Below are 24,713 nucleotides of genomic sequence, written 5' to 3'. Positions count from 1 at the left end.
ATGAGACCTTTAACAACAACAAAAACAACAGCAACGTTACCAAGACAACCACAGAACAACCGATGTATTTCCTGTTATCAGGATTCTCCATTTAAATACCTGCAGGTTCTAAAGTAGAACAGGAGGTGGAGCCTTTAGGCCTCAGAACCTCTTGAGATAGTCCGGCCCCCTTTAAGGATCAAGCACCTGCAGCCACTGGCAATAATCAGTGTTTTGATCTTGTATTGATTGGTGAACCTATCCATGTATTGATCCATGTATCGATCGGTGTATTGATCGGTGTATTGATCGGTGTATTGATCGGTGTACTGATCTGTGTACTGATCGGTGTATTGATCGGTGTATTGATCGGTGTACTGATCTGTGTACTGATCGGTGTATTGATCGGTGTATTGATCTGTGTACTGATCGGTGTATTGATCGGTGTACTGATCTGTGTACTGATCTGTGTACTGATCGGAGTACTGATATATGTATCGATCAGTGTATTGATCGGTGAATTGATCAGTGTATTGATCAGTGTATTGATCAGTGTACTGATCAGTGTATTGATCAGTGTATTGATCCATGTATCGATCAGTGTATTGATCGGTGTATTGATCGGTGTATTGATCGTTGTATTGATCGGTGTAGTGATCGGTGTATTGATCTGTGTACTGATCGGTGTATTGATCGGTGTACTGATCGGTGTACTGATCGGTGTACTGATCGGTGTATTGATCGGTGTATTGATCGGTGTACTGATCGGTGTGTTGATCGGAGTACTGATCGGTGTATTGATCGGTGTACTGACCGGTGTGTTGATCGGTGTACTGATCGGTGTACTGATCGGTGTATTGATCGGTGTACTGATCGGTGTATTGATCGGTGTACTGATCGGTGTATTGATCGGTGTATTGATCGGTGTATTGATCAGTGTAGTGATCGGTGTATTGATCAGTGTACTGATCAGTGTATTGATCCATGTATCGATCAGTGTATTGATCGGTGAATTGATCAGTGTATTGATCAGTGTATTGATCAGTGTACTGATAAGTGTATTGATCCATGTATCGATCAGTGTATTGATCGGTGTATTGATCAGTGTATTGATCGGTGTATTGATCAGTGTATTGATCAGTGTAGTGATCGGTGTACTGATCAGTGTATTGATCCATGTATCGATCAGTGTATTGATCGGTGAATTGATCAGTGTATTGATCAGTGTATTGATCAGTGTACTGATCAGTGTATTGATCAGTGTATTGATCCATGTATCGATCAGTGTATTGATCGGTGTATTGATCCATGTATCGATCAGTGTATTGATCGGTGAATTGATCAGTGTATTGATCAGTGTATTGATCAGTGTATTGATCCATGTATCGATCAGTGTATTGATCGGTGAATTGATCAGTGTATTGATCGGCGTACTGATCGGCATACTGATCGGTGTACTGATCGGTGTACTGATTGGTGTATTGATCGGTGTATTGATCGGCGTACTGATCGGCATACTGATCGGTGTACTGATCGGTGTATTGATCGGTGTACTGATCGGTGTATTGATCGGTGTATTGATCAGTGTATTGATCAGTGTACTGATCAGTGTATTGATCAGTGTATTGATCAGTGTATTGATCAGTGTACTGATCAGTGTATTGATCAGTGTATTGATCAGTGTAGTGACCGGTGTACTGATCAGTGTATTGATCCATGTATCGATCAGTGTATTGATCGGTGAATTCATCAGTCTATTGATCAGTGTATTGATCCATGTATCGATCAGTGTATTGATCGGTGTACTGATCAGTGTATTGATCCATGTATTGATCAGTGTATTGATCAGTGTATTGATCGGTGTATTGATCGTGCTCACCTCCTTCCCCGTGCTGATGCAGCCGTTGATTTCACTGATAATTCCCCGACTCAGCATCTTGAACAGAATCATTCGAGTGCGCGGATCTAAAACCTGCAGAAGAAGAAACACGGTCACATGACTCATTGACTGATCATGGATCAATAACTGATTAGTGGTGGGTTCCTCATTTAGTGATCATATGGTATGATACACCACGTTTGACGAGTGTTACTGACGTTTACTTCCTGTAAGACCCTTTCAAAATAAAAGCCTTTCAGAGCTCACCTGTTCCACCGTGGCTCGATCTGATTTGTCCTTTACTCGGTACCTGCAGAGAGCAGCCAATCAGAGCGTTAGAAACATATCACATGACCTGGTGAATAGCAGTAAGAAGAAGTGGGACGTACGTGTCGGCGTCTTTCTGTTTCTGCAGAGTCGTCACTTTATTGATCACCGAGTCAGCAAAATTCAGTTTATCTGGAATAATAAAAAAATCTAATCACATCTTAATCATGCTGCTGCACTTTAAAAACTTAAGAATATTTAAACTTAATTGCACACACTGGCAATGTTTTTCTATCCAAATACATTTTGTGCAATTCCAAAAAAACGTTGCTGACTTATTTGTGCAACAACGGAAGAAGAAGTCGTTACACTGCACAGATTACAGTAGATCTAAATAGCATGAAGGTCTCACAGTCTATCTTCTTTTCCATGAACTGTTCATTCTTTTCTTTTGCCTGTCCCTGCCTCGTTTTTTAAAATCTTCAGAAAATTTTGAAAAAAAGAGAAAAGGGGAGGATTGATATTAATTTGGAAAATGATGTAAAATTAAAGGGTTTCTTCTTGAATGAGGTCATCAGAGGGGGTTAATCTGATCCAAATAGAAGTCATTTTACTCTTCTAAACATTTGATTTTCTTCTGAACAATGCTCACAGGACAAGGCTGGCTTGTCAATATTTGATGCCACTCTCTACTAAAGCAAATTGTTTTGTCTTAAACACACAGGTTACAAACTTCCTGAGACTAAAAGCTAATTTTGGGTGGACAGTTTGGAGATTTTAAGTTATGATACAATGTTAAAGCTGGCTGGGTCATTTCCTCACAGCCCTAAGATTCAAAGTTCTACCAGAGTTTTATGACTCTGATAGAACTACTTCCTGTTTCATGGCGAAAAAATGGCCATGACTACCTTTTTTGATGTGACTTGAGCTTAAGCTGACTTGAACCCACGGGCAGTTGTGAAAAGGCTACGACAAACAACAACGACCACCAACATTAGTTTTCATGTTTATGTTACATTTGTTGGAAGTTATTACAATATCTACCTTCCCCTAAATGTCAAAATTATTACGATTATGGGAATTTTTGTTAATAAATTTACTAGAACAAAAAAAAAGAATAAAAAAAAAAAGAGAATGTCTCACAATATTGAGCAATTCAGGCACAATCTTGTCAACTTATTTTTGGGACTTAGGCGGTTGGCAACATTTCTAAACCACTGGTTTAGATGCTGCTAGAGTCAATCCAGCGTTGATTATTACGCCGTGATGTTGACGACTGTGTGGTTCTTCATGGTACAGCCCTAACCAGCTTAAAAGAAAGTTCTGGTTCTGGTCCTAGCCCTAACCAGCTTAAAGGAAAGTTCTGGTTCTGGTCCTAGCCCTAACCAGCTTAAAAGAAAGTTCTGGTTCTGGTCCTAGCCCTAACCAGCTTAAAGGAAAGTTCTGGTTCTGGTCCTAGCCCTAACCAGCTTAAAAGAAAGTTCTGGTTCTGGTCCTAGCCCTAACCAGCTTAAAGGAAAGTTCTGGTTCTGGTCCTAGCCCTAACCAGCTTAAAGGAAAGTTCTAGTTCTGGTCCTAGCCCTGAACAGCTTAAAAGAAAGTTCTGGTTCTGGTCCTAGCCCTGACCAGCTTAAAGGAAAGTTCTGGTTCTGGTCCTAGCCCTGACCAGCTTAAAGTAAAGTTCTGGTTCTGGTTCCTAGCCCTAACCAGCTTAAAAGAAAGTTCTGGTTCTGGTCCTAGCCCTGATCAGCTTAAAGGAAAGTTATGGTTCTGGTTCTGGTCCTAGCCCTAACCAGCTTAAAAGAAAGTTCTGGTTCTGGTCCTAGCCCTGATCAGCTTAAAGGAAAGTTCTGGTTCTGGTCCTAGCCCTGACCAGCTTAAAAGAAAGTTCTGGTTCTGGTCCTAGCCCTAACCAGCTTAAAGGAAAGTTCTGGTTCTGGTCCTAGCCCTGACCAGCTTAAAAGAAAGTTCTGGTTCTGGTCCTAGCCCTGATCAGCTTAAAGGAAAATTCTGGTTCTGGTCCTAGCCCTAACCAGCTTAAAAGAAAGTTCTGGTTCTGGTCCTAGCCCTGATCAGCTTAAAGGAAAGTTCTGGTTCTGGTCCTAGCCCTAACCAGCTTAAAAGAAAGTTCTGGTTCTGGTCCTAGCCCTGACCAGCTTAAAAGAAAGTTCTGGTTCTGGTCCTAGCCCTGATCAGCTTAAAAGAAAGTTCTGGTTCTGGTCCTAGCCCTAACCAGCTTAAAAGAAAGTTCTGGTTCTGGTCCTAGCCCAAAACCAGCTTAAAAGAAAGTTCTGGTTCTGGTCCTAGCCCTGACCAGCCTAAAAGAAAGTTCTGGTTCTGGTCCTAGCCCTAACCAGCTTAAAGGAAAGTTCTGGTTCTGGTACCGGCCCTGACCAGTTTAAAAGAAAGTTCTGGTTCTGGTCCTGGCCCTGACCAGCTTAAAGGAAAGTTCTGGTTCCAGTACCAGCCCTGATCAGCTTAAAGGAAAGTTCTGGTTCTGGTCCCGGCCCTGACCAGTGTAAAGGAAAGTTCTGGTTCTGGTCCTAGCCCTGACCAGCCTAAAAGAAAGTTCTGGTTCTGGTCCTAGCCCTAACCAGCTTAAAGGAAAGTTCTGGTTCTGGTACCGGCCCTGACCAGTTTAAAAGAAAGTTCTGGTTCTGGTCCTGGCCCTGACCAGCTTAAAGGAAAGTTCTGGTTCCAGTACCAGCCCTGATCAGCTTAAAGGAAAGTTCTGGTTCTGGTCCCGGCCCTGACCAGTGTAAAGGAAAGTTCTGGTTCTGGTCCTAGCCCTGATCAGCTTAAAGGAAGTTCTGGTTCTGGTCCAGGCCCTAACCAGCTTAAAGGAAAGTTCTGGTTCTGGTCCAGGCCCTGACCAGCTTAAAGGAAAGTTCTGGTTCTGGTCCAGGCCCTGACCAGCTTAAAGGAAAGTTCTGGTTCTGGTACCAGCCCTGATCAGCTTAAAGGAAAGTTCTGGTTCTGGTCCAGGCCCTGACCAGCTTAAAGGAAAGTTCTGGTTCTGGTCCAGGCCCTGACCAGCTTAAAAGAAAGTTCTGGTTCTGGTCCTAGCCCTGACCAGCTTAAAGGAAAGTTCTGGTTCTGGTACCAGCCCTGATCAGCTTAAAGGAAAGTTCTGGTTCTGGTCCAGGCCCTGACCAGCTTAAAGGAAAGTTCTGGTTCTGGTCCAGGCCCTGACCAGCTTAAAAGAAAGTTCTGGTTCTTGTCCTAGCCCTGACCAGCTTAAAGGAAAGTTCTGGTTCTGGTCCCGGCCCTGACCAGATTCTAGTATTTCTGTTCTCTCACTGATGACATGAACATGATCAATAATCAGATGATGTGGCGTGTTTTACCCAGGTTGATCTTGTTTTCGTATTTCCTCAAGGCTTTATCAGACGGCGTCGATGGCAGCGCCTTATTGGATGGATTCTGTCTGTTTGACTGACCAATGAGAAGAGAGGTGACCAGTCAGATGGTTAAAGTAACACACAGATATAAGAGTGTTTGTTATTGGTGTGAAGAGAAGCTTGAAGCTGTGACAGACGTGATCCTGACCATCAGCTATCCATTAATACAGTCTGATTATTAAAACTCACCTGACAGTTCACACCTGTCCTGATGTATCGTTTAGTCAGATCTCCACCTGAACGCCACGCCCACTCTTCATCGTCTTCATCAGGCTCCTCCTCCTCCTCCTCCTCTTCCTCCTCAGGCTCTGATGAAGGCCGCGCAGTGACATCACTCAGCTGGCTCTGCACAGGCTGTGATTGGTCGCTGCAGACACAGGAAGTGCCAACGCTGAGCACGGGTTGTGTTTGGTGAGTTAGCATTAGTGTGACGGTGGAGAGCGGGTCGCTTTAGTGCCAATGACTGCAGAGCAGGGATTTACATAAGAACAGCTGATGGGGGGGGGTTTACAGCCCCCCCATGTTTAACCCTTTTACACTATTGATATTTGCGTCCGCTATCTCCTCCTTCATCATATCGACACCGTTTCAACTTTTAAAAATTCAGTTTCTTTGTCATTCGACTGCTGTGACTTTTCTCATTTCTAACTTTCATAATTTTTTAAACATTTAACTTTCTGTAACAAATTAAACAGATGGCAAAATTTCACAAATCTGCACCTTTTTCAACTAAGGCCCGAACATGCTCGAGACTGTGAGAGGAGCGGACTCCACGCCGAATGTCCGCAGTCATCACAGCTTTCATAGTTGAGCGCACCGCCACGTAGTAGTTTCCTGTGAAATATCCGTGAAATCCTACATTTCCCACAATCCTTGCATGTTGTTTACATCTTTCTGTCATGGCTTCCTACACTGACGAAGCCTTCTGGCTTTGCAAAGCCATAAAATTAAGAGACTGTGGTGTGTACTGCCATTAAATACCACAAGAGACGAGGAAGGGGGAGCGCAGATGGTCGAGCGGTTTAAAGCGCCACCCATGTGCGTGGACGGCTCGGGTTCGAATCCGGCCTGTGGCCCTTCACCGCATGTCTCTCCCCAGTCTCTTCCCTGTTTCCGAGTCTATCCACTGTCCTTACTCTATCAAATAAAGGCATGAAAAAGCCCATAAATAAATCTTTAAAAAAAAAAAAGGACGAGGAAGGGGAGTATGCCATGTTGGTGGAGGACATGCGAAGTATTGACGTGGAAAAACATTTTCAATACTTTCAATTGACACTTTGATGATCTAGTTGGGCGCCTAGCCCCACTCCTTCACCGCTCACCCGTCAACGCTGCACTGGGAACAAAATGCAGGTCAGTGTCACATTTAATGCGGGTCGATGTGAAAAATACATGCCGACCAGTGTTTTGTGTGACACCAGTACGCGCAGCGGGGTCTACGCGGACATAAAATTTGAGCTTTGTGCGTATGGGCCTTGTGGACGTCCGCTTTGAGTCCGCGCGGACCTCCATGGAGTCCGTTCTGCCCGAGTATGTTTGGGCCTTTAGAGAGATGACATCATCACTAGAGTGCAGGAGAAGAGTTGTGAGAAGAGGCAGAATTTCTGAACAAACTGCTCTCCTGAAAAAAATATTTGGTCCACAGTTATGAAATAAACAACGAAATGTAGCCACACATCCCCTCTTCCTCACAAAGAAGATTTGAGGTCAAAAGGATCAATGGTTTTGGCACAAGGAGCTTCAAAGTGTGACCACACCCCTACAGCTGTTCACCTACACTAATATTGAGTTTCCTCCTGAGGTTCTCAGCGGGCCTTTCAGAACCATTTTTATAACTCATCCTTGAACCATTATTTTTCACTTCCCACACATAAAAAAATACGTCACCATGTTCAGCAACTTCTGCTGATTCTCATGAATCTTTTTTTCTTTTACAAGTACAGCTTAAATGGACTTTGTTTGAGTGCATGTACTGACCTCTCAACTCAGAGGTGTATTTAACAGAAACTCTCACAGGTGTGACTAATTAGCTTTGATCTCAACTGTGACTGATTAGCTATGATGTCATCCAGGCGCTCGTTACCACAGCAACCTAGGAGCCCTACACAGATACACAAATAAATGCATGAACACTCCCCTTAACTATCACACACGTGTAGCTTTTACTATAATGGATTAAAACTGTAAACCAGTGATACTCAATGTGTGGCTCTGTTGTGATTATTTGTGGCAACAGCTGATTTCTGATGTTAACAGAAATGTTCATCTCTGCTGATCATGAAGCTGAGTGAGCTACTCGCTGCTGTCACTGATATTATGCTGCTTTTACTTTAGTCTGGTATTAATGACCTGATAAACTGCCCAGCCCTACTGCGGTGGTTCCGAACTTTAGTCTTGGATTAACGACCTGATAAGCTGCCCAGCCCTACTGCGGTGGTTCCGAACTTTAGTCTTGTATTAATGACCTGATAATCTGCCCAGCCCTACTGCGGTGGTTCCGAACTTTAGTCTTGTATTAATGACCTGATAATCTGCCCAGCCCTACTGCGGTGGTTCCGAACTTTAGTCTTGTATTAATGACCTGATAAACTGCCCAGCCCTACTGCGGTGGTTCCGAACTTTAGTCTTGTATTAACGACCTGATAAGCTGCCCAGCCCTACTGCGGTGGTTCCGCACTTTAGTCTTGTATCAATAACCTGATAATCTGCCCAGCCCTACTGCGGTGGTTCCGAACTTTAGTCTTGGATTAATAACCTCAAATCTGCCCAGCCCTACTGCGGTGGTTCTGAACTTTTGTCTGGTATTAATGACCTGATAATCTGCCCAGACCTACTGCGGTGGTTCTGAACTTTAGTCTTGTATCAATAACCTGATAATCTGCCCAGCCCTACTGCGGTGGTTCCGAACTTTAGTCTTGGATTAATAACCTCAAATCTGCCCAGCCCTACTGCGGTGGTTCTGAACTTTTGTCTGGTATTAATGACCTGATAATCTGCCCAGACCTACTGCGGTGGTTCTGAACTTTAGTCTTGGATTAATAACCTCAAATCTGCCCAGCCCTACTGCGGTGGTTCCGAACTTTAGTCATGTATTAATGACCTGATAAACAGCCCAGCCCTACTGTGGTGGTTTTGAATTCAGTCTTGTATTAATGACCTGATAAACTGTCCATCCCTACTGTGGTGGTTCCAAACTTTAGTCTTGTATCAATGACCTGATAATCTGCCCAGCCCTACTGCGGTGGTTCTGAACTTTAGTCTTGTATTAATGACCTGATAAACTGCCCAGCTCTACTGCGGTGGTTCCGAACTTTTGTCTGGTATTAATGACCTGATAATCTGCCCAGCCCTACTGCGGTGGTTCTGAACTTTAGTCTTGGATTAATAACCTCAAATCTGCCCAGCCCTACTGCGGTGGTTCCGAACTTTAGTCATGTATTAATGACCTGATAAACTGCCCAGCCCTACTGTGGTGGTTCTGAATTCAGTCTTGTATTAATGACCTGATAAACTGTCCATCCCTACTGTGGTGGTTCCAAACTTTAGTCTTGTATCAATGACCTGATAATCTGCCCAGCCCTACTGCGGTGGTTCTGAACTTTAGTCTTGTATCAATGACCTGATAATCTGCCCAGCCCTACTATGGTGGTTCTGAATTTAGTCTTGTATTAATGACCTTATAATCTGCCCAGCCCTACTGCGGTGGTTCTGAACTTTAGTCTTGTATCAATGACCTGATAATCTGCCCAGCCCTACTGCGGTGGTTCTGAACTTTAGTCTTGTATCAATGACCTGATAAACTGCCCAGCCCTACTGCGGTGGTTCCGAACTTTAGTCTTGGATTAATAACCTGACAATCTGCCCAGCCCTACTGCGGTGGTTCCGAACTTTAGTCTTGTATCAATAACCTGATAATCTGCCCAGCCCTACTGCGGTGGTTCAGAACTTTAGTCTTGGATTAATAACCTCAAATCTGCCCAGCCCTACTGCGGTGGTTCCGAACTTTAGTCTTGTATCAATGACCTGATAAACTGCCCAGCCCTACTGCGGTGGTTCCGAACTTTAGTCTGGTATTAATGACCTGATAATCTGCCCAACCCTACTGCGGTTGTTCCGAAATTTAGTCTTGTATTAATGACCTGATAAACTGCCCAGCCCTACTGCGGTGGTTCTGAATTTAGTCTTGTATTAATGACCTGATAAACTGCCCAGCCCTACTGCGGTGGTTCCGAACTTTTGTCTTGTATTAACGACCTGATAAACTGCCCAGCCCTACTGCGGTGGTTCCGAACTTTAGTCTGGTATTAATGACCTGATAAACTTCCCAGCCCTACTGCGGTGGTTCCGAACTTTAGTCTGGTATTAATGACCTGATAAACTGCCCAGCCCTACTGCGTTGGTTCCGAACTTTAGTCTTGAATTAACGACCTGATAAGCTGCCCAGCCCTACTGCGGTGGTTCCGAACTTTAGTCTTGTATTAATGACCTGATAATCTGCCCAGCCCTACTGCGGTGGTTCCGAACTTTAGTCTTGTATTAACGACCTGATAAACTGCCCAGCCCTACTGCGGTGGTTCCGAACTTTAGTCTTGTATTAATGACCTGATAAACTGCCCAGCCCTACTGCGGTGGTTCTGAACTTTAGTCTTGTATTAATGACCTGATAAACTGCCCAGCCCTACTGTGGTGGTTCTGAACTTTAGTCTTGTATCAGTAACCTGATAATCTGCCCAGCCCTACTGTGGTGGTTCTGAACTTTAGTCTTGTATTAATGACCTGATAATCTGCCCAGCCCTACTGCGGTGGTTCTGAACTTTAGTCTTGTATTAATGACCTGATAATCTGCCCAGCCCTACTGCGGTGGTTCTGAACTTTAGTCTTGTATCAGTAACCTGATAATCTGCCCAGCCCTACTGTGGTGGTTCTGAACTTTAGTCTTGTATTAATGACCTGATAATCTGCCCAGCCCTACTGCGGTGGTTCTGAACTTTAGTCTTGTATTAATGACCTGATAAACTGCCCAGCCCTACTGTGGTGGTTCTGAACTTTAGTCTTGTATCAGTAACCTGATAATCTGCCCAGCCCTACTGTGGTGGTTCTGAACTTTAGTCTTGTATTAATGACCTGATAATCTGCCCAGCCCTACTGCGGTGGTTCTGAACTTTAGTCTTGTATCAGTAACCTGATAATCTGCCCAGCCCTACTGTGGTGGTTCTGAACTTTAGTCTTGTATTAATGACCTGATAATCTGCCCAGCCCTACTGCGGTGGTTCTGAACTTTAGTCTTGTATTAATGACCTGATAAACTGCCCAGCCCTACTGCGGTGGTTCTGAACTTTAGTCTTGTATCAGTAACCTGATAATCTGCCCAGCCCTACTGTGGTGGTTCTGAACTTTAGTCTTGTATCAGTAACCTGATAATCTGCCCAGCCCTACTGCGGTGGTTCTGAACTTTAGTCTTGTATTAATGACCTGATAATCTGCCCAGCCCTACTGCGGTGGTTCTGAACTTTAGTCTTGTATCAGTAACCTGATAAACTGCCCAGCCCTACTGCGGTGGTTCTGAACTTTAGTCTTGTATCAGTAACCTGATAATCTGCCCAGCCCTACTGCGGTGGTTCTGAACTGCAGGTCTGGACTTAGAAAGCCTCTGCTCCATGAAACTGAGGTGTTCTCCTCTATAATGAGCTGGCTGGGCTCTGAGATCTGCTCTTTTATGGATCATTAACATGTTTGAGCTCCAGACGTCCTCATTAATCAGAGGCTGCTACCTTTCTACACCACAGAAGAAGAAGGATCGATCAGACTAACCTGTTTGGCTGATCACTATCATCGATCCGGGCCCTGATCTCTCTGGTCCTGTAGTCCAGCTCAGACCCACTGGTGTAAATACGTCTGATTCTGACCAATCCCTGGCTCTCTGGACACCTGAGCGCCTCTTACCTGTCCTCCTCTGCGTCATCGAACTGTCCCGGCACGCAGCCGTCCACCGACATGACGTCACAGATCGAACACCTGTATCAGAACCGATCAGAGCAGCAGAACCTCTCAGGAACCTCACCGATCACAGATCCCCCACAGCACGGCGTGCTTTCTCCCCTTCCGGGTCTGTACACGTCACTACGGAGAGAGGAGAGGCGCGAAGTGCAGTTCAGTGCTGCCCCCTGCCGGGGAGACCGGAAACACTGAGCACAGATGACAGCGGTTATCTTTATTTAAAGGAGGAGTTCATAGTTTTTATGAGGGTTAGACCTTTCAGCGTGTTTTAAAGAGTTAAAAATAGAACATGAGTAACACCAGGAGCTTTAAAACACAGTAAACAAAGACAGTAAAGACAGTAAAGACGTCACCGTGGAGAAAAAAATAGCACGAACTGCTCAATTAAAAAAAAGGATTTATTTCGTTATATTTTTGTCTATTTTAGTAATGCTGTGTTTTTGTTCTCTGATTATTCTTCAGGATCACCGTGGCTCCATGTTCTAGTGCTCTCCTTTGGAGGCTTTTATGCTGAAATTCAGCCACAGGAAGTGCCGCTGCAGGTTGCTCGTGTAAACTCGGGTTCGCTCGTGTTTTTTCGGGCTCTGCTCGTGTTTAGAGATGTGTGCTAAGTTTGTTATAGTTAAAACAAGGTAAAGATGAAAGTAAGCGCTGATCTGGATCAGACCCCCAGGTCTCTGCTGGTCTGTGAGAGATCCAGCTTCCGGGATGAGAAGACCCGGATCAACGCTCAGATAGAGCGACTACACTTCAACTACAAGGTACCGGTTAGCATGTAGCTTTAGCCGCGTTAGCATGTAGCTTTAGCCGCGTTAGCTCTGAGGTGTGTATCAGCTGTGGCTGATGTTAACGGACGTTAAGGTTGATTATTGTCTTATGTAAGTATCATTTTTCTATCAGATCTACAGTGGCTGAAATTAACGGAGAAATTAAAATAATCAGAGGTAAAGCAGTTAAAATCACTCAAGATCTCCTGGATATCCTGCAAACCAGGTGCAGCAGAAAGGTACGGTGGCCCTCAAGGCAGCTGGAAAAACTTTTAAGTATTTGCAAAAATAATTCATGTCACACTTTTTGGTAAGAGAAAAAGTTAAATACATCAGAAATATTTCACAAAATATGAAAACATTTTGTCAGTGATGAAAATATCTAATTGAAATCATAAGTATAAAGATTTTAAGAGAATGAAAAAAATTTTTTTAAATCATGAACATATATCCATTTTGGTAGACCATCAGGGCCACCGTATATCAGGGACACGATGGTTGACCATCAGGGCCACCGTATATCAGGGACACGATGGTTGACCATCAGTGCCACAGTATATCAAGGACACGATGGTTGACCATCAGGACCACCGCATATCAGGGACACGATGGTAGACCATCAGGGCCACCGTATATCAGGGACACGATGGTTGACCATCAGGGCCACCATATATCAGGGACACAATTATAGACCATCAGGGCAACTGTATATCAGGGACACAATGGTTGACCATCAGGGCCACCGTATATCAGGGACACGATGGTTGACCATCAGGGCAACTGTACATCAGGGACACGATGGTTGACCATCAGGGCCACCGCATATCAGGGACACGATGGTTGACCATCAGGGCAACTGTATATCAGGGACACGATGGTTGACCATCAGGGCCACCGTATATCAGGGACACGATGGTTGACCATCAGGGCCACCGTATATCAGGGACACGATGGTTGACCATCAGGGCAACTGTACATCAGGGACACGATGGTTGACCATCAGGGCCACCGCATATCAGGGACACGATGGTTGACCATCAGGGCAACTGTACATCAGGGACACGATGGTAGACCATCAGGCCCACCATATATCAGGGACACGATGGTAGACCATCAGGGCCACCATATATCAGGGACACGATGGTAGACCATCAGGGCCACCATATATCAGGGACACGATGGTAGACCATCAGGGCCACCATATATCAGGGACATGATGGTAGACCATCAGGGCCACCGTATATCAGGGACACGATGGTAGACCATCAGGGCCACCGTATATCAGGGACACGATGGTTGACCATCAGGGCCACCATATATCAGGGACACGATTATAGACCATCAGGGCAACTGTATATCAGGGACACGATGGTTGACCATCAGGGCCACCGTATATCAGGGACACGATGGTTGACCATCAGGGCCACCGTATATCAAGGACCCGATGGATGACCATCAGGACCACCGCATATCAGGGACACGATGGTTGACCATCAGGGCCACCGTTTATCAGGGACACGATGGTTGACCATCAGGGCGACCGCATATCAGGGACACGATGGTCGACCATCAGGGCCACCACATATCAGGGACACAATGGTCGACCATCAGGGCCACCGCATATCAGGGACACAATGGTTGACCATCAGGGCCACCATATATCAGGGACACGATTATAGACCATCAGGGCAACTGTATATCAGGGACACAATGGTTGACCATCAGGGCCACCGCATATCAGGGACACGATGGTCCACCATCAGGGCCACCGTATATCAGGGACACGATGGTTGACCATCAGGGCCACCATATATCAGGGACACCATGGTTGACCATCAGGGCCACCGCATATCAGGGACACGATTATAGACCATCAGGGCAACTGTATATCAGGGACACAATGGTTGACCATCAGGGCCACCGTATATCAGGGACACGATGGTTGACCATCAGGGCAACTGTACATCAGGGACACGATGGTTGACCATCAGGGCCACCGCATATCAGGGACACGATGGTTGACCATCAGGGCAACTGTACATCAGGGACACGATGGTAGACCATCAGGCCCACCATATATCAGGGTCCCTTCTCTCTCTCATCCCTTGCTCTCTCTCTCTCGTCCCTTGCTCTCTCTCTCATCCCTTGCTCTCTTTCTCTCTCTCTCATCCCTTGCTCTCTCTCTCTCATCCCTTGCTTTCTCTCTCTCTCATCCCTTGCTCTCTTTCTCGCTCTCTCATCCCTTGCTTTCTCTCTCGTCCCTTGCTCTCTCTCTCATCCCTTGCTCTCTCTCTCTCTCATCCCTTGCTCTCTTTCTCTCTCTTCCCTTGCTCTCTCTCTCTCTCGTCCCTTGCTCTCTCTCTCTCTCATCCCTTGCTCTCTCTCTCGTCCCTTGCTCTCTCTCTCGTCCCTTGCTCTCTCTCTCTCATCCCTTGCTCTCTCTCTCATCCAATGCTCGCTCGCTCTGTCTCGTCCCTTGCTCTCTCTCTCTGTCTCTCTCTCTCTCATCCCTTGCTCTCTCTCTTTCTCTCTCTCTCTCTCATCCCTTGCTCTCTTTCTCTCTCTCATCTCTTACTCTCTCTTTCTCTCGTCCCTTGCTCTCTTTCTATCTCTTTCTCTAATCCCTTGCTCTCTCTCTCTCATCCCTTGCTTTCTCTCTCTCTCTCTCATCCCTTGCTCTCTCTCTGTCTCTCTCTCTCTCTCTCTCTCTCACATCCCTTTCTCTGTAGGCCGCCTCTCTCTCTCTCTGGACAAAGACTCGTTTGAGACTTTGGGGTTTGAGGGGAAACCGTCCAGATTCAACCACAGAGCCAAAAACAGATTCAGTAAGAGCAGCAGCACAGTGACATCATCATGACATCATCATGACATCACAGATGTGTTTCCACCAAGCAGCCCGGTTTGTTTCAATACAGTAAACCCTGATCCAGTTTCAGCCGGACCGACTTCTCATTGGCTGTTAGCCAGATATCAGTACATCAGCTGGGTGATCACATGACATGCTGTCACAGGAAGTGATGATTCTTTCAACCAATCAATGGACCAGTGAGTCTAGCTCCACCCCCAAGGGTTGTAAAGGCAATTTTGGTACCCCCAACAGAAGTGAGCCAAAAAACTTAGGACGGTCTAGATCAGTCAGTGTTTCCCACAGGATTTAGGAGGCAGGTACAGTGACATCTAACAAACCCAAGTGACCATGATTTAACTTGGTGACATGTTTACTCAAATTCAGTTATTATAGACTACAGGAAGTGACATCTTGTCACCCAGGTTATTTCCTCCTCTGTCATCACCCAGGTCAGAGACATCATCACCCAGGTCAGTCACATGGATCACCCACTGAGTGACTCATCTCTGGAGCAGTGACATGATCACTCAGTCACGAGATCACCCAGGGTCAGTGACATCAGCAGCCTCTGTGACATGATCACATGACATCACCCAGGTCAGTGGCTGATCACCCAGGTTTATTTACATGATCACCCAGGTATCTGACTGATCACTCAGCATGATCACCAGGTCAGACATCACCCAGGTCAGTGACATCATCACCCAGGTCAGTGACATCATCACCCAGGTTAGCTGTCATCATCACCCAGGTCAGTGACATGATCACCCAGGTCAGTGACATGATCACCCAGGTCAGTGACATGATCACCCAGGTCAGTGACATCATCACCCAGGTCAGTGACATGATCACCCAGGTCAGTGACATGATCACCCAGGTCAGTGACATGATCACCCAGGTCAGTGACATCATCCCAGGTCAGTGACATGATCACCCAGGTCAGTGACATGATCACCCGGTGGTGACATGATCACCCAGGTTAGTGACATCATCACCCAGGTCAGTGACATCATCACCCAGGTCAGTGACATCATCACCCAGGTCAGTGACATGATCACCCAGGTCAGTGACATGATCACCCAGGTCAGTGACATGATCACCCAGGTAAGTGACATCATCACCCAGGTCAGTGACAACATCACCCAGGTCACATCGATCACCCAGCTCAGTGACATGATCACCCAGGTCAGTGACATGATCACCCAGGTCAGTGACATCATCACCAAGGTCAGTGACATGATCACCCAGGTCAGTGACATGATCACCCAGGTCAGTGACATCATCACCAGGTCAGTGACATCATCAAGGTCAGTGACATCATCACCCCGGTCAGTGACATGATCACCCAGGTCAGTGACATCATCACCCAGGTCAGTGACATCATCACCCAGGTCAGTGACATGATCACCCAGGTCAGTGACATGATCACCCAGGTCAGTGACATGATCACCCAGGTCAGTGACATGATCACCCAGGTCAGTGACATGATCACCCAGGTCAGTGACATGATCACCCAGGTCAGTGACATGATCACCCAGGTCAGTGACATGATCACCCAGGTCAGTGACATGATCACCCAGGTCAGTGACATGATCACCCAGGTCAGTGACATCATCACCCAGGTCAGTGACATGATCACCCAGGTCAGTGACATGATCACCCAGGTCAGTGACATGATCACCCAGGTCAGTGACATGATCACCCAGGTCAGTGACATGATCACCCAGGTCAGTGACATGATCACCCAGGTCAGTGACATGATCACCCAGGTCAGTGACATCACCCAGGTCAGTGACATCATCACCCAGGTCAGTGACATGATCACCCAGGTCAGTGACATGTTCACCCAGGTCAGTGACATCACCCAGGTCAGTGACATGATCACCCAGGTCAGTGACATGATCACCCAGGTCAGTGACATCATCACCCAGGTCAGTGACATCATCACCCAGGTCAGTGACATGATCACCCAGGTCAGTGACATGATCACCCAGGTCAGTGACATGATCACCCAGGTCAGTGACATGATCACCCAGGTCAGTGACATGATCACCCAGGTCAGTGACATCATCACCCAGGTCAGTGACATGATCACCCAGGTCAGTGACATGATCACCCAGGTCAGTGACATCATCACCCAGGTCAGTGACATCATCACCCAGGTCAGTGACATGATCACCCAGGTCAGTGACATCATCACCCAGGTCAGTGACATGATCACCCAGGTCAGTGACATGATCACCCAGGTCAGTGACATGATCACCCAGGTCAGTGACATCATCACCCAGGTCAGTGACATCATCACCCAGGTCAGTGACATGATCACCCAGGTCAGTGACATGATCACCCAGGTCAGTGACATGATCACCCAGGTCAGTGACATCATCACCCAGGTCAGTGACATGATCACCCAGGTCAGTGACATGATCACCCAGGTCAGTGACATGATCACCCAGGTCAGTGACATCATCACCCAGGTCAGTGACATGATCACCCAGGTCAGTGACATGATCACCCAGGTTAGTGACATCATCACCCAGGTCAGTGACATGATCACCCAGGTCAGTGACATGATCACCCAGGTCAGTGACATCATCACCCAGGTCAGTGACATGATCACCCAGGTCAGTGACATGATCCCAGGACAGTGACATCAGCACCCAGGTCAGTGACATGATCACCCAGGTCAGTGACATCATCACCCAGGTCAGTGACATCATCACCCAGGTCAGTGACATCATCACCCAGGTCAGTGACATGATCACCCAGGTCAGTGACATGATCACCCAGGTCAGTGACATCATCACCCAGGTCAGTGACATGATCACCCAGGTCAGTGACATGATCACCCAGGTCAGTGACATCATCACCCAGGTCAGTGACGCGATCACCCAGGTCAGTGACATGATCACCCAGGTCAGTGACATCATCACCCAGGTCAGTGACATGATCACCCAGGTCAGTGACATGATCACCCAGGTCAGTGACATGATCACCCAGGTCAGTGACATGATCACCCAGGTCAGTGACATGATCACCCAGGTCAGTGACATGATCACCCAGGTCAGTGACATGATCACCCAGGTCAGTGACATGATCACCCAGGTCAGTGACATGATCACCCAGGTCAGTGACATCATCACCCAGGTCAGTGACATGATCACCCAGGTCAGTGACATCATCACCCAGGTCAGTGACATGATCACCCAGGTCAGTGACATGATCACCCAGGTCAGTGACATCATCACCCAGGTCAGTGACATGATCACCCAGGTCAGTGACATCATCACCCAGGTCAGTGACATGATCACCCAGGTCAGTGACATCATCACCCAGGTCAGTGACATCATCACCCAGGTCAGTGACATGATCACAGGTTAGTGACATGATCATCCAGGTCAGTGACATCATCACCCAGGTCAGTGACATCATCACCCAGGTCAGTGACATGATCACCCAGGTCAGTGACATGATCACCCAGGTCAGTGACATCATCACCCAGGTCAGTGACATGATCACCCAGGTCAGTGACATGATCACCCAGGTCAGTGACATCATCACCCAGGTCAGTGACATGATCACCCAGGTCAGTGACATGATCACCCAGGTCAGTGACATGATCACCCAGGTCAGTGACATGATCACCCAGGTCAGTGACATCATCACCCAGGTCAGTGACATCATCACCCAGGTCAGTGACATGATCACCCAGGTCAGTGACATGATCACCCAGGTCAGTGACATGATCACCCAGGTCAGTGACATGATCACCCAGGTCAGTGACATGATCACCCAGGTCAGTGACATCATCACCCAGGTCAGTGACATCACCCAGGTCAGTGACATGATCACCCAGGTCAGTGACATGATCACCCAGGTCAGTGACATGATCACCCAGGTCAGTGACATCATCACCCAGGTCAGTGACATGATCACCCAGGTCAGTGACATGATCACCCAGGTCAGTGACATGATCACCCAGGTCAGTGACATCATCACCCAGGTCAGTGACATGATCACCCAGGTCAGTGACATGATCACCCAGGTCAGTGACATGATCACCCAGGTCAGTGACATGATCACCCAGGTCAGTGACATGATCACCCAGGTCAGTGACATCATCACCCAGGTCAGTGACATGATCACCCAGGTCAGTGACATGATCACCCAGGTTAGTGACATCATCACCCAGGTCAGTGACATGATCACCCAGGTCAGTGACATCATCACCCAGGTCAGTGACATCATCACCCAGGTCAGTGACATGATCACCCAGGTCAGTGACATGATCACCCAGGTCAGTGACATGATCACCCAGGTCAGTGACATGATCACCCAGGTCAGTGACATGATCACCCAGGTCAGTGACATGATCACCCAGGTTAGTGACATGATCACCCAGGTCAGTGACATCATCAACCAGGTCAGTGACATGATCACCCAGGTCAGTGACATGATCACCCAGGTTAGTGACATCATCACCCAGGTCAGTGACATCATCACCCAGGTCAGTGACATGATCACCCAGGTCAGTGACATCATCACCCAGGTTAGTGACATGATCATCCAGGTCAGTGACATGATCACCCAGGTTAGTGACATGATCACCCAGGTCAGTGACATGATCACCCAGGTCAGTGACATCATCACCCAGGTCAGTGACATGATCACCCAGGTCAGTGACATGATCACCCAGGTCAGTGACATGATCACCCAGGTCAGTGACATGATCACCCAGGTCAGTGACATCATCACCCAGGTCAGTGACATGATCACCCAGGTCAGTGACATGATCACCCAGGTCAGTGACATCATCACCCAGGTCAGTGACATGATCACCCAGGTCAGTGACATGATCACCCAGGTTAGTGACATCATCACCCAGGTCAGTGACATCATCACCCAGGTCAGTGACATGATCACCCAGGTCAGTGACATGATCACCCAGGTCAGTGACATCATCACCCAGGTCAGTGACATCATCACCCAGGTCAGTGACATGATCACCCAGGTCAGTGACATGATCACCCAGGTCAGTGACATGATCACCCAGGTCAGTGACATGATCACCCAGGTCAGTGACATCATCACCCAGGTCAGTGACATGATCACCCAGGTCAGTGACATGATCACCCAGGTCAGTGACATCATCACCCAGGTCAGTGACATGATCACCCAGGTCAGTGACATGATCACCCAGGTCAGTGACATCATCACCCAGGTCAGTGACATGATCACCCAGGTCAGTGACATGATCACCCAGGTCAGTGACATCATCACCCAGGTCAGTGACATCATCACCCAGGTCAGTGACATGATCACCCAGGTCAGTGACATCATCACCCAGGTCAGTGACATGATCACCCAGGTCAGTGACATCATCACCCAGGTCAGTGACATGATCACCCAGGTTAGTGACATGATCACCCAGGTCAGTGACATGATCACCCAGGTCAGTGACATCATCACCCAGGTCAGTGACATCATCACCCAGGTTAGTGACATGATCACCCAGGTCACTGACCTGGGTGACATGATCACCCAGGTCAGTGACATGATCACCCAGGTCAGTGACATCATCACCCAGGTCAGTGACATCATCACCCAGGTCAGTGACATCATCACCCAGGTTAGTGACATGATCACCCAGGTCAGTGACATGATCACCCAGGTCAGTGACATGATCACCCAGGTCAGTGACATGATCACCCAGGTCAGTGACATGATCACCCAGGTCAGTGACATGATCACACAGGTCAGTGACATCATCACCCAGGTCAGTGACATGATCACCCAGGTCAGTGACATCATCACCCAGGTTAGTGACATGATCACCCAGGTCAGTGACATGATCACCCAGGTCAGTGACATGATCACCCAGGTCAGTGACATGATCACCCAGGTCAGTGACATGATCACCCAGGTCAGTGACATCATCACCCAGGTCAGTGACATGATCACCCAGGTCAGTGACATGATCACCCAGGTCAGTGACATCATCACCCAGGTTAGTGACATGATCACCCAGGTCAGTGACATCATCACCCAGGTCAGTGACATGATCACCCAGGTCAGTGACATCATCACCCAGGTCAGTGACATCATCACCCAGGTTAGTGACATGATCACCCAGGTCAGTGACATGATCACCCAGGTCAGTGACATGATCACCCAGGTCAGTGACATCATCACCCAGGTCAGTGACATGATCACCCAGGTCAGTGACATGATCACCCAGGTCAGTGACATGATCACCCAGGTCAGTGACATCATCACCCAGGTTAGTGACATGATCACCCAGGTCAGTGACATGATCACCCAGGTTAGTGACATCATCACCCAGGTCAGTGACATGATCACCCAGGTCAGTGACATGATCACCCAGGTCAGTGACATCATCACCCAGGTCAGTGACATCATCACCCAGGTCAGTGACATCATCACCCAGGTCAGTGACATGATCACCCAGGTCAGTGACATGATCACCCAGGTCAGTGACATGATCACCCAGGTCAGTGACATGATCACCCAGGTCAGTGACATGATCACCCAGGTCAGTGACATGATCACCCAGGTCAGTGACATGATCACCCAGGTTAGTGACATCATCACCCAGGTCAGTGACATGATCACCCAGGTCAGTGACATGATCACCCAGGTCAGTGACATCATCACCCAGGTCAGTGACATCATCACCCAGGTTAGTGACATCATCACCCAGGTTAGTGACATGATCACCCAGGTCAGTGACATCATCACCCAGGTCAGTGACATCATCACCCAGGTCAGTGACATCATCACCCAGGTTAGTGACATGATCACCCAGGTCAGTGACATCATCACCCAGGTCAGTGACATCATCACCCAGGTCAGTGACATCATCACCCAGGTTAGTGACATGATCACCCAGGTCAGTGACATGATCACCCAGGTCAGTGACATGATCACCCAGGTCAGTGACGTCATCATGTCTCCTTGAACCTGATTGGCTGATTTAGCCTTATGTGGTTAGCTTCAGCTAGCTTAGGTAAACAATAGGACTAATGTGATTGGTTATCAGCTACCAGGTACTGAAGCTAAAGCTAAAGCTAACCCCTGCTTCCTGTTTACAGGGGGTGGAGCCTCTCTTCAGGCCTTGTTATCTCGTTCTGATTGGTCAGAGCTCTCTCCTGAGATCAGCTGTCACGTTCTGGCCGACCTGTCCTGCCCCGCCATGCTGACCTCTGACCTGCAGTCATGTGACCCTCACAGCTTCCTGGAGTGGCTGGGCGCGGTGCACGCTGACATCAGCTGGTGAGAGGACGGACGCTGTGAGGTTTCACCTCCTGTGGGCTCCGTCATGTGACTTGTCTTCTTCTTCTGTGGTTTCAGTGAGAACTCGTCCAGCAGCTTCCTGTCAGCGCTCGTCTGTCCGGAGCCAAAGACGACGCTAAGCCGCGCTCTGAGCGTGTCCGTGAGCGGCCTGCTGCTGCCTCAGGATGTGCACCACCTAATCCAGGAGATCAGGTGTGACCTTTGACCTCTGAGGGAAGGTTAGGCTTTATACCAAGGGTAACGGTGAACTGAAGCTCCGCCCACCTCATCTAAATAAATAGCTGATTTCTTTGTCAGTGACTACAGCTAGCATGATGGGAGCTACAGTTAGCAAGAGTTTGGTTAGTTATTAGTATTAGCTTAGCATAATAGCTTAGCTAACATAAGCTGTAGTTTTGTTAGCATTTACTCCTATAATGGGAGCTAAATGCAAACTTACTTTAGTTTAACATTAGCATTAGCTTAGTCTGTAATGTTAGCCAAGTAGTTAAGCATTAGCACTAGCCTGGTCTACTGTTAGCCAAGCATTAGCCTAAAGTCAGCTGATCAGAGTTTTACCCTCCGTTAGCTCGTTTCAGCTGTCCTCACCTGGTTCTCGTGTTCCACAGGTCTTACCTGGAGCAGCCTCACCTGGAGTCCTGGGCTTGTGTGACGGTTCACGGATTTGTGGACGCCCCGGTTTCATGGGGGCATAACGAACATGGCGTCCTGAGGGGAGGAGAAAACTTCTACAGCCTGCTCATGTTCCAGGACCAGAGCTACCAGCTTCACCTGGCTACAGGAGCTCAGGACGCCTGTCCGCCATGACCGCCATGACCACCATGACCACAGCTGTCCACCATGACTGGACCTGTCCGCCATGACCACAGCTGTCCGCCATGACCGCCATGACCACCATGACCACAGCTGTCCACCATGACCACCATGACCACAGCTGTCCACCATGACCACCATGACCACAGCTGTCCACCATGACCACCATGACCACAGCTGTCCACCATGACCACCATGACCACAGCTGTCCACCATGACCACCATGACCACAGCTGTCCACCATGACCACAGCTGTCCACCATGACCACCATGACCACAGCTGTCCACCATGACCACAGCTGTCCACCATGACCACCATGACCACAGCTGTCCACCATGACCACAGCTGTCCACCATGACCACCATGACCACAGCTGTCCACCATGACCACAGCTGTCCACCATGACCACCATGACCACAGCTGTCCACCATGACCACAGCTGTCCACCATGACCACCATGACCACAGCTGTCCACCATGACCACCATGACCACAGCTGTCCACCATGACCACAGCTGTCCACCATGACCACCATGACCACAGCTGTCCACCATGACCACAGCTGCCTGTACTTGCTACTCCTGGGTAGACTTTTCCCGGTTCAGGTAGTGAACCGGGAAGAGTCTACCAGGTTCCTCAACCTCAGAAGTAAACTTTAGAAGAGTCTCTTGAGTCACAAAGAAGACTTGAAGAAGGGAAAATCTAAAAAGAAAATATTGATTTTGCAGCTGCATGGTTCAGTAAAATAAACATTTTATTAATGTCTTTGAGAACTAAATGTTCACATAATAATCCTCCTTTCATGGATGATACAACTCAAAACTTAGTTTAAATCCTCAGGTAAATAGTTTTAGAGTTTTTGGAGTTTAGCTAAGGCAGGTCTCTGTGGATTAAAGTCCTCTCATTTTTGAAACCACTTCAGATTTAAAATGTTAAACAGCTTCATAAATGTTTCTGAGGTCAGTGTGGATCAGAGATTCTCGTGGTTTTTCAGAGGATTATTGTTTATAATTATGGTCAGAGCCTTTCACTGGGCCCTGTATGGGGCCCCAGGCCTCAGGTTGGGACACTAACTACTGTGAGTGGGATGAAGATGTGATCAGCAGACGTTTACGGTCACATTTACTGCCTTTATGTTGGAGCGGTTTTTGTACCATGTCCTGATTTTGGTGCTAAATAAAAACGTTTATTTTTGAAAAGTGTGAGTTTTTTTTTCTTTTGTTTGGAATAAAATCCTGAACCTGTGTGGACGGCTGTTAGGACTGGAACGCTCACAGGAAGTCACACGATTAAATATAAGAATATCCAGTAGCTAGAAACATGACCCCAAGGATAAGGTCAACGGTTAAATTAGCTGAGGTGACGGCTAGCAGCTCTCAACTGTCACTCAAAGAAGCCACGCCCCCTAATTCTACCAGCTGTCTGAAGCTTGGCTATCAGCTGTTCAG

General features: G+C 47.5%; 2 protein-coding genes across 2 annotated transcripts in view; one reads left to right on the top strand and one right to left on the bottom strand.

Annotated features, from left to right (window-relative positions):
- The window catches only part of riok1 (RIO kinase 1 (yeast)), a 27,856-nt gene extending 16,217 nt beyond the window's left edge, over window positions 1-11,639 (bottom strand). The window contains exons 1-6 of the mRNA XM_041803048.1: window positions 11,470-11,639; window positions 5,716-5,893; window positions 5,473-5,560; window positions 2,248-2,317; window positions 2,126-2,168; window positions 1,859-1,951 (exon numbers count right to left, since the gene is read on the bottom strand). Coding sequence (XP_041658982.1) covers window positions 1,859-1,951; window positions 2,126-2,168; window positions 2,248-2,317; window positions 5,473-5,560; window positions 5,716-5,893; window positions 11,470-11,522 — 525 coding nt within the window. The 5' untranslated portion in view covers window positions 11,523-11,639. The remainder of the gene's footprint in view (window positions 1-1,858; window positions 1,952-2,125; window positions 2,169-2,247; window positions 2,318-5,472; window positions 5,561-5,715; window positions 5,894-11,469) is intronic.
- A 430-nt stretch (window positions 11,640-12,069) lies between these two features.
- rpp40 (ribonuclease P/MRP 40 subunit) lies at window positions 12,070-24,464 on the top strand. The gene is made up of 7 exons (XM_041803652.1): window positions 12,070-12,284; window positions 12,517-12,529; window positions 15,020-15,132; window positions 21,856-21,859; window positions 22,251-22,431; window positions 22,510-22,644; window positions 23,061-24,464. The coding sequence occupies exons 1-7, from the start codon at window positions 12,162-12,164 to the stop codon at window positions 23,257-23,259; spliced, it is 768 nt and encodes a 255-aa protein (XP_041659586.1). The 5' UTR covers window positions 12,070-12,161; the 3' UTR covers window positions 23,260-24,464.
- The last annotated feature ends 249 nt before the right edge of the window (window positions 24,465-24,713 follow it).

The sequence above is a fragment of the Cheilinus undulatus genome, linkage group 13 (genome assembly GCF_018320785.1).
Source record: "Cheilinus undulatus linkage group 13, ASM1832078v1, whole genome shotgun sequence".
NCBI classification, from domain to species: domain Eukaryota; kingdom Metazoa; phylum Chordata; class Actinopteri; order Labriformes; family Labridae; genus Cheilinus; species Cheilinus undulatus.
This window is presented reverse-complemented; position numbering and strand designations above follow the sequence as displayed.